The 13,794-nt window shown below is 45.8% G+C and overlaps 1 protein-coding gene across 1 annotated transcript in view; it reads right to left on the bottom strand.

Moving 5' to 3' along the window:
- The window catches only part of LOC110511822 (AP-5 complex subunit zeta-1-like), a 41,299-nt gene that overhangs the window by 9,738 nt on the left and 17,767 nt on the right, over positions 1-13,794 (bottom strand). Inside the window, exons 8-12 of the mRNA XM_036972946.1 lie at positions 10,749-10,786; positions 10,005-10,167; positions 9,745-9,923; positions 2,925-3,067; positions 1,286-1,404 (exon numbers count right to left, since the gene is read on the bottom strand). Coding sequence (XP_036828841.1) covers positions 1,286-1,404; positions 2,925-3,067; positions 9,745-9,923; positions 10,005-10,167; positions 10,749-10,786 — 642 coding nt within the window. The remainder of the gene's footprint in view (positions 1-1,285; positions 1,405-2,924; positions 3,068-9,744; positions 9,924-10,004; positions 10,168-10,748; positions 10,787-13,794) is intronic.

Genomic DNA, 13,794 nt, shown 5'->3' on the forward strand with positions numbered 1-13,794 from the left:
TATAGGATTTCAGTAGGTGTATTACAGTAGTAGTAGTATTACAGTAGTAGTGGTATTACAGTATTATAGTAGTGGAATTACAGTATTACAGTAATAGTGGTATTACAGTAGTAATGGTATTACAGTATTATAGTATTATAGTAGTGGGATTACAGTAGTAGTAGTATTACAGTAGTAGTGGTATTACAGTATTATAGTAGTGGTATTACAGTATTACAGTAGTAGTGGTATTACAGTAGTAATGGTATTACAGTATTATAGTCGTGGTATTACAGTATTATAGTAGTGGTATTACAGTATTATAGTAGTGGCATTACAGTATTATAGTAGTGGTATTACAGTATTATAGTAGTAGTGGTATTACAGTATTATAGTAGTGGTATTACAGTAGTAGTGGTATTACAGTATTATAGTAGTGGTATTACAGTATTATAGTAGTGGTATTACAGTATTAGTGGTATTACAGTAGTAGTAGTATTACAGTAGTAGTGGTATTACAGTAGTAGTGATATCACAGTAGTGGTATTACAGTAGTAGTAGTATTACAGTAGTAGTGGTATTACAGTATTACAGTAGTGGTATTACAATATTATAGTAGTAGTGGTATTACAGTAGTAGTAGTATTACAGTGGTAGTGGTATTACAGTAGTGGTATTACAGTAGTAGTGGTATTACAGTATTACAGTAGTGGTATTACAATATTATAGTGGTAGTAGTATTACAGTAGTAGTAGTATTACAGTGGTAGTGGTATTACAGTAGTGGTATTACAGTAGTAGTGGTATTACAGTATTACAGTAGTAGTGGTATTACAGTGGTAGTGATATTACAGTAGTGGTATTACAGTAGTATTAGTGTTACAGTAGTAGTGGTATTATAGCATTACAGTAGTAATATTACAATATTACAGTAGTGGAATTATAGTAGTACAGTAGTAGTGGTATTACAGTAGTACAGTAGTAGTGGTATTACAGTAGTAGTGATATTATAGTAGTGGTATTACAGTAGTAGTGGTATTATAGAATTACAGTAGTAATATTACAGTAGTGGTATTATAATATTACAGTAGTGGTATTATAGTATTACAGTAGTGGTATTATAGTATTACAGCAGTAGTGGTATTACAGTAGTAGTAGTATGACAGTAGTAGTGATATTACAGTAGTAGTGGTATGACAGTATTACAGTAGTAGTAGTATGACAGTAGTAGTGATATTACAGTAGTAGTGGTATGACAGTATTACAGTAGTAGTGGTATTATAATATTATAGTAGTTTGTGACATTACCAGACCCTGCCTCCCCTCTCAAAAGGAACAGGAAGAGGCCTCTATGGGCGGGGCTTCGGAAAGCTTCCAGCGATGACAGACCACGCCCACCTGGCTCAGACACAGGGAAGCATGCAGACCTGACACGCACAGATCACCATGTTACATTTCTATACTGCTCTGATGTTTCCCTGAAATGCTTCTAGGAACATTGTGTATGTCATTGATTGATTTGTTATTACACCATCTTACAGAGATACTTTACACACATCAACGTAGAATACACTACGTATTTATTGTGTATGTTATTGATTGATTTGTTATTACACCATCTTACAGAGATACTTTACACACATCAACGTAGAATACACTACGTATTTATTGTGTATACAGTTGAACTCGGAAGTTTACATACACTTAGGTTGGATTTTCAAACTATAGTTTTGGCAAATCGGTTAGGACATCTACTTTGTGCATGACACAAGTCATTTTTCCAACAATTGTTTACAGACATATTAATTCACTGTATCACAATTCCAGTGGGTCAGAAGTTTACATACACTAAGTTGACTGTGCCTTTAAACAGCTTGGAAAATTTCAGAAAATTACATGGTTTTAGAAGCTTCTGATTGACTCAGATCATGTCAATTAGCCTATGAATGTACTTTGGTGCGAAAAGTGTACAAAAGTATCTATATCCACAGTAAAACGAGTCCTATATCAACATAACCTGAAAGGCCGCTCAGCAAGGAAGAAGCCACTGCTACAAAACTGCCATATAAAAGCCAGACTACGGTTTGCAACTGCACATGGGGACAAAGATCGTACTTTTTGGAGAAATGTCCTCTGGTCTGATAAAACAAAAATAGAACTGTTTGGCCATAATGACCATCGTTATGTTTGGAGGTAAAAGGGCGAGGCTTGCAAGCCGAAGAACACCATCCCAACCGTGAAGCACGGGGGTGGCAGCATCATGTTGTGGGGCTGCTTTGCTGCAGGAGGGACTGGTGCACTTCACAAAATAGATGGCTTCATGAGGCAGGAAAATTATGTGGATGTTTTGAAGCAACATCTCAAGACATCAGTCAGGTAGATAAAGCTTGATCGCAAATCGGTCTTCCAAATGGACATTGACCCCAAGCATACTTCCAACGTTGTGGCAAAATGGCTTAAGGACAACAAAGTCAATGTATTGGAGTGGCCATCACAAAGCCCTGACCTCAATCCCAGAGAAGATTTGTGGGCGAGCAAGGAGGCCTACAAACCAGTTACACCAGCTCTGTCAGGAGGAATGGGCCAAAATTCACCAAACTTACTGTGGGACGTTTGTGGAAGGCTACCTGAAACGTTTGACCCAAGTTAAACAATTTAAAGGCAATGCTACCAAATACTAATTGAGTGATTGTAAACTTCTGACCCACTGGGAATGTGATGAAAGAAATTAAAGCTGAAATAAATAATTGTCTCTACTATTATTCTGGCATTTCACATTCTTAAAATAAAGTGGTGATCCTAGCTGACCAAAGACAGGGAATTTTTACTAGGATTAAATGTCAGGAATTGTGAAAAACTAAGTTTAAATGTATTTGGCTAAGGTGTATGTAAACTTCAGAGTTCAACTGTATAAGCATTCTATCTCTACGTGTGTGTGTGTGTGTACCTGAGCTGCAGGGTGAGAGCAGCAGTGAGACAGGGCAAGTCCAGTAGAGAGTGCAGCAGCTCAACTGCAGTCCCAGCCGTGACCAGAGAGGGCAGCACATCCACATAGTCAGATACCAGGCCTGGACTGTCCCACGCTAGGAACTACAACACATCACATAGTCAGATACCTGGCCTGGACTGTCCCACGCTAGGAACTACAACACATCACATAGTCAGATACCAGGCCTAGACTGTCCCACGCTAGGAACTACAACACATCACATTGTCAGATACCTGGTCTGGACTGTTCCACGCTAGGAAATACAACACATAGTCAGATACCAGGCCTGGACTGTTCCACGCTAGGAACTACAACACATAGTCAGATACCAGGCCTGGACTGTCCCACACTAGGAACTACAACACATCACATAGTCAGATACCTGGCCTGGACTGTTCCACGCTAGGAACTACAACACATAGTCAGATACCAGGCCTGGACTGTGCCATACTAGGAATTACAACACATCACATAGTCAGATACCTGGCCTGGACTGTTCCACACTAGGAACTACAACACATAATCAGATACCAGGCCTGGACTGTGCCACGCTAGGAACTACAACACATCGTCAGATAACAGGCCTGGACTGTCCCACGCTAGGAATTACAACACATAGTCAGATACCTGGCCTGGACTGTCCCACGCTAGGAACTACAACACATAGTCAGATACCAGGCCTGGACTGTGCCACGCTAGGAACTACAACACATCGTCAGATAACAGGCCTGGACTGTCCCACGCTAGGAATTACAACACATAGTCAGATACCTGGCCTGGACTGTCCCACGCTAGGAACTACAACACATCACATAGTCAAATACCAGGCCTGGACTGTCCCACGCTAGGAACTACAACACATCGTCAGATACCAGGCCTGGACTGTCCCACGCTAGGAACTACAACACATCACATAGTCAGATACCTGGCCTGGACTGTCCCACGCTAGGAACTACAACACATAATCAGATACCAGGCCTGGACTGTTCCACGCTAGGAACTACAACACATAGTCAGATACCAGACCTGGACTGTCCCACGCTAGGAACTACAACACATAGTCAGATACTAGGCCTGGACTGTCCCACGCTAGGAAATACAACAAATCACATAGTCAGATACCAGGCCTGGACTGTCCCACGCTAGGAACTACAACACAACACATAGTCAGATACCTGGCCTGGACTGTCCCACGCTAGGAACTACAACACATAGTCAGATACCAGGCCTGGACTGTTCCACGCTAGGAACTAAAACACATAGTCAGATACAAGACCTGGACTGTCCCACGCTAGGAACTAATAACTACAAGAACCCGGCGTCAGATACCAGACTAGAACCTAGAACCCGGCGTCAGATACCAGACTAGAACCCAGCGTCAGATACCAGACTAGAACCCGGCGTCAGATACCAGACTAGAACCCAGCGTCGGATACCAGACTAGAACCCGGCGTCAGATACCAGACCAGAACCCAGCGTCAGATACCAGACTAGAAACTAGAACCCGGCGTCAGATACCAGACTAGAACCCAGTGTCAGATACCAGACTAGATCCCAGCGTCAGATACCAGACCAGAAACTAGAACCCGGCGTCAGATACCAGACTAGAAACTAGAACCCAGCGTCAGATACCAGACTAGAAACTAGAACCCAGCGTCAGATACCAGACTAGAAACTAGAACCCGGCGTCAGATACCAGACTAGAACCTAGAACCCAGCGTCAGATACCAGACTAGAAACTAGAACCCTGCATCAGATACCAGACCAGAAACTAGAACCCGGCGTCAGATACCAGACTAGAACCTAGAACCCAGCGTCAGATACCAGACTAGAACCCAGCGTCAGATACCAGACCAGAAACTAGAACCCGGCGTCAGATACCAGACTAGAACCTAGAACCCTGCGTCAGATACCAGACTAGAACCCAGCGTTAGATGCCAGACTAGAACCCAGCGTCAGATACCAGACTAGAACCCAGCGTCAGATACCAGACTAGAACCCAGCGTCAGATACCAGACTAGAACCCGGCGTCAGATACCAGACTAGAACCCAGCGTCAGATACCAGACTAGAACCCTGCGTCAGATACCAGACTAGAACCTAGAACCCTGCGTCAGATACCAGACTAGAACCCAGCGTCAGATACCAGACTAGATCCCAGCGTCAGATACCAGACTAGAACCCAGCGTCAGATACCAGACTAGAACCTAGAACCCTGCGTCAGATACCAGACTAGAACCCAGCGTCAGATACCAGACTAGAACCCAGCGTCAGATACCAGACTATAAACTAGAACCCTGCATCAGATACCAGACCAGAAACTAGAACCCTGCGTCAGATACCAGACTAGAACCCAGCGTCAGATACCAGACTAGAACCCAGCGTCAGATACCAGACTAGAAACTAGAACCCTGCATCAGATACCAGACCAGAAACTAGAACCCGGCGTCAGATACCAGACTAGAACCTAGAACCCTGCGTCAGATACCAGACTAGAACCCAGCGTCAGATACCAGACTAGAACCCAGCGTCAGATACCAGACTAGAAACTAGAACCCTGCATCAGATACCAGACCAGAAACTAGAACCCGGCGTCAGATACCAGACTAGAACCTAGAACCCAGCGTCAGATACCAGACTAGAACCCAGCGTCAGATACCAGACCAGAAACTAGAACCCGGCGTCAGATACCAGACTAGAACCCAGCGTTAGATGCCAGACTAGAACCCAGCGTCAGATACCAGACTAGAACCCAGCGTCAGATACCAGACTAGAACCCAGCGTCAGATACCAGACTAGAACCCGGCGTCAGATACCAGACTAGAACCCAGCGTCAGATACCAGACTAGAACCCTGCGTCAGATACCAGACTAGAACCTAGAACCCTGCGTCAGATACCAGACTAGAACCCAGCGTCAGATACCAGACTAGATCCCAGCGTCAGATACCAGACTAGAACCCAGCGTCAGATACCAGACTAGAACCTAGAACCCTGCGTCAGATACCAGACTAGAACCCAGCGTCAGATACCAGACTAGAACCCAGCGTCAGATACCAGACTAGAACCCAGCGTCAGATACCAGACTAGATCCCAGCGTCAGATACCAGACTAGAACCCAGCGTCAGATACCAGACTAGAACCTAGAACCCTGCGTCAGATACCAGACTAGAACCCAGCGTCAGATACCAGACTAGAACCCAGCGTCAGATACCAGACTAGAACCCAGTGTCAGATACCAGACTAGAACCTAGAACCCGGCGTCAGATACCAGACTAGAACCCAGCGTCAGATACCAGACTAGATCCCAGCGTCAGATACCAGACCAGAAACTAGAACCCAGCGTCAGATACCAGACTAGAACCCAGCGTCAGATACCAGACTAGAACCCAGCGTCAGATACCAGACTAGAACCCAGCGTCAGATACCAGACTAGAACCCAGCGTTAGATGCCAGACTAGAAACTAGAACCCGGCGTCAGATACCAGACTAGAAACTAGAACCCAGCGTCAGATACCAGACTAGAAACTAGAACCCAGCGTCAGATACCAGACTAGAAACTAGAACCCAGCGTCAGATACCAGACTAGAAACTAGAACCCAGCGTCAGATACCAGACTAGAAACTAGAACCCGGCGTCAGATACTAGACTAGAAACTAGAACCCAGCGTCAGATACCAGACTAGAACCCGGCGTCAGATACCAGACTAGAACCCAGCGTTAGATGCCAGACTAGAAACTAGAACCCAGCGTCAGATACCAGACTAGAACCCAGCGTCAGATACCAGACTAGAACCCAGCGTTAGATGCCAGACTAGAAACTAGAACCCGGCGTCAGATACCAGACAAGAACCTAGAACCCTGCGTCAGATACCAGACTAGAACCCAGCGTTAGATGCCAGACTAGAACCCAGCGTCAGATACCAGACTAGAACCCAGCGTCAGATACCAGACTAGAACCCAGCGTCAGATACCAGACTAGAACCCAGCGTCAGATACCAGACTAGAACCCAGCGTCAGATACCAGACTAGAACCCAGCGTTAGATGCCAGACTAGAAACTAGAACCCGGCGTCAGATACCAGACTAGAACCTAGAACCCTGCGTCAGATACCAGACTAGAACCCAGCGTCAGATACCAGACTAGAACCCAGCGTCAGATACCAGACTAGAACCTAGAACCCTGCGTCAGATACCAGACTAGAACCCAGCGTCAGATACCAGACTAGAACCCAGCGTCAGATACCAGACTAGAACCCAGTGTCAGATACCAGACTAGAACCTAGAACCCGGCGTCAGATACCAGACTAGAACCCAGCGTCAGATACCAGACTAGATCCCAGCGTCAGATACCAGACCAGAAACTAGAACCCAGCGTCAGATACCAGACTAGAACCCAGCGTCAGATACCAGACTAGAACCCAGCGTCAGATACCAGACTAGAACCCAGCGTTAGATGCCAGACTAGAAACTAGAACCCGGCGTCAGATACCAGACTAGAAACTAGAACCCAGCGTCAGATACCAGACTAGAAACTAGAACCCAGCGTCAGATACCAGACTAGAAACTAGAACCCAGCGTCAGATACCAGACTAGAAACTAGAACCCGGCGTCAGATACCAGACTAGAACCTAGAACCCAGCGTCAGATACCAGACTAGAACCTAGAACCCAGCGTCAGATACCAGACTAGAAACTAGAACCCAGCGTCAGATACCAGACTAGAACCCAGCGTTAGATACCAGACTAGAACCCAGCGTCAGATGCCAGACTAGAACCCAGCGTCAGATACCAGACTAGAAACTAGAACCCAGCGTTAGATACCAGACTAGAACCCAGCGTCAGATACCAGACTAGATCCCAGCGTCAGATACCAGACTAGAAACTAGAACCCAGCGTCAGATACCAGACTAGAAACTAGAACCCAGCGTCAGATACCAGACTAGAACCCGGCGTCAGATACCAGACTAGAACCCAGCGTTAGATGCCAGACTAGAAACTAGAACCCAGCGTCAGATACCAGACTAGAACCCAGCGTCAGATACCAGACTAGAACCCAGCGTTAGATGCCAGACTAGAAACTAGAACCCGGCGTCAGATACCAGACTAGAACCTAGAACCCTGCGTCAGATACCAGACTAGAACCCAGCGTCAGATACCAGACTAGAACCCAGCGTTAGATGCCAGACTAGAAACTAGAACCCGGCGTCAGATACCAGACTAGAACCTAGAACCCTGCGTCAGATACCAGACTAGAACCCAGCGTCAGATACCAGACTAGAAACTAGAACCCAGCGTTAGATGCCAGACTAGAACCCAGCGTTAGATGCCAGACTAGAAACTATACTGAACAAAAATAAAGTGTTGATCCCATGTTTCATGAGCTGAAATAAAATATCCCAGAAATGTCCCCAAAAAACGTATTTCTCTCCAATTTTATGAACCACCCGGATAGTTATTTCTCTCCAACTATGTTGACTATGTGTTCTCTCCTTATGAACCACCCGGATAGTTATTATTTCTCTCCAACTATGTTGACTATGTGTTCTCTCCTTATGAACCACCCGGATAGTTATTTCTCTCCCACTATGTTGACTATGTGTTCTCTCCTTATGAACCACCCGGATAGTTATTATTTCTCTCCAACTATGTTGACTATGTGTTCTCTCCTTATGAACCACCCGGATAGTTATTTCTCTCCAACTATGTTGACTATGTGTTCTCTCCTTATGAACCACCCGGATAGTTATTTCTCTCCAACTATGTTGACTATGTGTTCTCTCCTTATGAACCACCCGGATAGTTATTTCTCTCCAACTATGTTGACTATGTGTTCTCTCCTTATGAACCACCCGGATAGTTATTTCTCTCCAACTATGTTGACTATGTGTTCTCTCCTTATGAACCACCCGGATAGTTATTTCTCTCCAACTATGTTGACTATGTGTTCTCTCCTTATGAACCACCCGGATAGTTATTTCTCTCCAACTATGTTGACTATGTGTTCTCTCCTTATGAACCACCCGGATAGTTATTTCTCTCCAACTATGTTGACTATGTGTTCTCTCCTTATGAACCACCCGGATAGTTATTTCTCTCCAACTATGTTGACTATGTGTTCTCTCCTTATGAACCACCCGGATAGTTGATGAAACTGAAGAGTATTTCTGTCTGTAATTAAGCCCTTTTGTGGGGAAAAACTCCTTCTGATTGGCTGGGCCTGGCCTATGCCCGCCCCTGCCCAGACATGTGAAATCCATAGATTAGGGCCTAATGAATTCATTTAAATTGACTGATTTCCTTCTATGAACTGTAACTCTGTCAAATCTTATAAATTGCTGCATGTTGCGTTTCTATTTTAGTTCAGTATAGAACACATACTGCAGTCAGACTAGAAGGTATACAGAGGCTGCGTTTACACAGGCAGACCAATTCTGATCTTTCCACAATTATTGGCAAAAGAGCAGATCTGAAGAGTGGTAAAAAAGATCAGAACTACAAACATCAGAGACTGAAAGGTGTCCGGTAGCCAGACACGTTAATACGGTGGGCCAATAATGTGCCTGGAGTGTTAAAATGGGTTGTGTGTTACCTTGAGCAGGCTAGGGAAGTAATGTGTGTTACCTTGAGCAGGCTAGGGAAGTAGTGTGTGTTACTTTGAGCAGGCTAGGGAAGTAGTGTGTGTTACCTTGAGCAGGCTAGGGAAGTAGTGTGTGTTACCTTGAGCAGGCTAGGTAAGTAGTGTGTGTTACCTTGAGCAGGATAGGGAAGTAGTGTGTGTTACCTTGAGCAGGCTAGGGAAGTAGTGTGTGTACAGTGGTACAGAGGAGTGGAGCTGCAGCTGATTGGCTCTGATGAAGGACAGCGTCTCGTGGGCCAGATAGGGGTCGTTGAAACACTCTGCTGGGAGAACACCAAACACACACCTCCACACACACTCACTGTCCACCGCTGCAGTCTCCCCTACACACACACACACACACACAAACACAGTAAGTACACACTAGCTCTATCCTCCACACGTGCACACACACACCTCCTCACCGTGGTTCAGGTAGAACTGAGCGATGGGCAGGAGGACTCTGCTGCAGGACAGGTCAGAGTTCAGACGGCCGAACAGTGACTTAACACACGGGAACGCACGATACACACACCCTGCATCCTCCACACACACCCCGTCCAGGATACGCACCGCCTCCACCAAGCACTGACACACACACACACACGCACGCAGAGAGAGGACAGGGTTACTACAGCAGTATAACAGGGTTACTACAGCAGTATGACAGGGTTACTACAGCAGTATAACAGGGTTACTACAGCAGTATGACAGGGTTACTACAGCAGTATGACAGGGTTATTACTACAGCAGTATAACAGGGTTATTACTACAGCAGTATAACAGGGTTATTACTACAGCAGTATAACAGGGTTACTACAGCAGTATGACAGGGTTACTACAGCAGTATGACAGGGTTACTACAGCAGTATGACAGGGTTACTACATCAGTATGACAGGGTTACTACAGCAGAATGACAGGGCTACTACAGCAGTATGACAGGGTTACTACAGCAGTATGACAGGGTTACTACAGCAGTATGACAGGGTTACTACATCAGTATGACAGGGTTACTACAGCAGTATGACTGTGTGATTGTAGGGGACAGGGTTACTACAGCAGTATGACAGGGTTACTACAGCAGTATGACAGGGTTACTACAGCAGTATGACAGGGTTACTACAGCAGTATAACTGTGTGTGATTGTAGGGGACAAGTTGTAGCTCACTGCTTTCTGTAGCTCTGTGTCTGTTCTCTTCAGCGCCTCTGAAACAGAAGAAAACAGTCTTTACTGTTCAACACAGGGACCCTGGGATTCACAGATTCAACACTGGGATTCACAGATTCAACACAGGGACCCTGGGATTCACAGATTCAACACAGGGACCCTGGGATTCACAGATTCAACACTGGGATTCACAGATTCAACACAGGGACCCTGGGATTCACAGATTCAACACAGGGACCCTGGGATTCACAGATTCAACACAGGGACACTGGGATTCACAGATTCAACACAGGGACCCTGGGATTCACAGATTCAACACAGGGACCCTGGGATTCACAGATTCAACACAGGGATTTACAGATTCAACACAGGGACACTGGGATTCACAGATTCAACACTGGGACACTGGGATTTACAGATTCAACACAGGGACACTGGGATTCACAGATTAAACACGGGGACACTGGGATTTACAGATTCAACACAGGGACCCTGGGATTCACAGATTCAACACAGGGATTTACAGATTCAACACAGGGACACTGGGATTTACAGATTCAACACTGGGATTTACAGATTCAACACAGGGACACTGGGATTTACTGTTCAACACAGGGACTTAGATTCAACACAGGGACACTGGGATTTACAGATTCAACACTGGGACACTGGGATTCACAGATTCAACACAGGGATTTACAGATTCAACACAGGGACACTGGGATTTACAGATTCAACACTGGGATTTACAGATTCAACACAGGGACACTGGGATTTACTGTTCAACACAGGGACCCTGGGATTTACAGATTCAACACAGGGACACTGGGATTTACAGATTCAACACTGGGATTTACAGATTCAACACAGGGACACTGGGATTTACAGATTCAACACTGGGATTTACAGATTCAACACAGGGATTTACAAATTCAACACAGGGACACTGGGATTTACAGATTCAACACTGGGATTTACAGATTCAACACAGGGATTTACAGATTCAACACAGGGACACTGGGATTCACAGATTCAACACTGGGATTTACAGATTCAACACTGGGATTTACAGATTCAACACAGGGACACTGGGATTCACAGATTCAACACTGGGATTTACAGATTCAACACGGGGACACTGGGATTTACAGATTCAACACTGGGATTTACAGATTCAACACAGGGACACGGATTTACAGATTCAACACAGGGACACTGGGATTTACAGATTCAACACAGGGACACTGGGATTTACAGATTCAACACAGGGACACTGGGATTTACAGATTCAACACAGGGACACTGGGATTCACAGATTCAACACTGGGATTTACAGATTCAACACAGGGACACTGGGATTCACAGATTCAACACAGGGACACTGGGAGTTACAGATTCAACACTGGGATTTACAGATTCAACACAGGGACACTGGGATTCACAGATTCAACACAGGGACACTGGGATTTACAGATTCAACACAGGGACACTGGGATTCACAGATTCAACACAGGGACACTGGGATTTACAGATTCAACACAGGGACACTGGGATTTACAGATTCAACACAGGGACACTGGGATTTACAGATTCAACACAGGGACACTGGGATTTACAGATTCAACACAGGGACACTGGGATTCACAGATTCAACACAGGGACACTGGGATTTACAGATTCAACACAGGGACACTAGGATTTACAGATTCAACACAGGGACACTGGGATTCACAGATTCAACACAGGGACACTGGGATTTACAGATTCAACACAGGGACACTGGGATTTACAGATTCAACACAGGGACACAAAACATTTTGGGGACCGATTTGTAACAAATATATGTCAAAGTCGTATAGGGGTTAGGGTCCATGCTGTAGTGTAGGGTCCATACTGTAGTGTAGGGGTTAGGGTCCATGCTGTAGTGTAGGGTCCATACTGTAGTGTAGGGGTTAGGGTCCATACTGTAGTGTAGGGGTTAGGGTCCATACTGTAGTGTAGGGGTTAGGGTCCATACTGTAGTGTAGGGGTTAGGGTCCATACTGTAGTGTAGGGGTTAGGGTCCATACTGTAGTGTAGGGGTTAGGGTCCATGCTGTAGTGTAGGGGTTAGGGTCCATGCTGTAGTGTAGGAGTTAGGGTCCACGCTGTAGTGTAGGGGTTAGGGTCCACGCTGTAGTGTAGGGGTTAGGGTCCATACTGTAGTGTAGGGGTTAGGGTCCATACTGTAGTGTAGGGGTTAGGGTCCATACTGTAGTGTAGGGGTTAGGGTACCATACTGTAGTGTAGGGGTTAGGGTCCATACTGTAGTGTAGGGGTTAGGGTCCATACTGTAGTGTAGGGGTTAGGGTCCATACTGTAGTGTAGGGGTTAGGGTCCACGCTGTAGTGTAGGGGTTAGGGTCCATACTGTAGTGTAGGGGTTAGGGTCCATACTGTAGTGTAGGGGTTAGGGTCCATACTGTAGTGTAGGGGTTAGGGTACCATACTGTAGTGTAGGGGTTAGGGTCCATACTGTAGTGTAGGGGTTAGGGTCCATACTGTAGTGTAGGGGTTAGGGTCCATACTGTAGTGTAGGGGTTAGGGTCCATGCTGTAGTGTAGGGGTTAGGGTCCATGCTGTAGTGTAGGGGTTAGGGTCCATGCTGTAGTGTAGGGTCCATACTGTAGTGTAGGGGTTAGGGTCCATGCTGTAGTGTAGGGGTTAGGGTCCATGCTGTAGTGTAGGGGTTAGGGTCCATACTGTAGTGTAGGGGTTAGGGTCCATGCTGTAGTGTAGGGGTTAGGGTCCATGCTGTAGTGTAGGGGTTAGGGTCCATGCTGTAGTGTAGGGGTTAGGATCCATGCTGTAGTGTAGGGGTTAGGGTCCATACTGTAGTGTAGGGGTTAGGGTCCATACTGTAGTGTAGGGGTTAGGGTCCATGCTGTAGTGTAGGGGTTAGGGTCCATGCTGTAGTGTAGGGGTTGGGTACCATACTGTAGTGTAGGGGTTAGGGTCCATGCTGTGGTGTAGGGGTTAGGGTCCATGCTGTGGTGTAGGGGTTTGGGT

This window comes from Oncorhynchus mykiss, unplaced genomic scaffold (assembly GCF_013265735.2).
Source record: "Oncorhynchus mykiss isolate Arlee unplaced genomic scaffold, USDA_OmykA_1.1 un_scaffold_213, whole genome shotgun sequence".
In the NCBI taxonomy this organism is placed as follows: domain Eukaryota; kingdom Metazoa; phylum Chordata; class Actinopteri; order Salmoniformes; family Salmonidae; genus Oncorhynchus; species Oncorhynchus mykiss.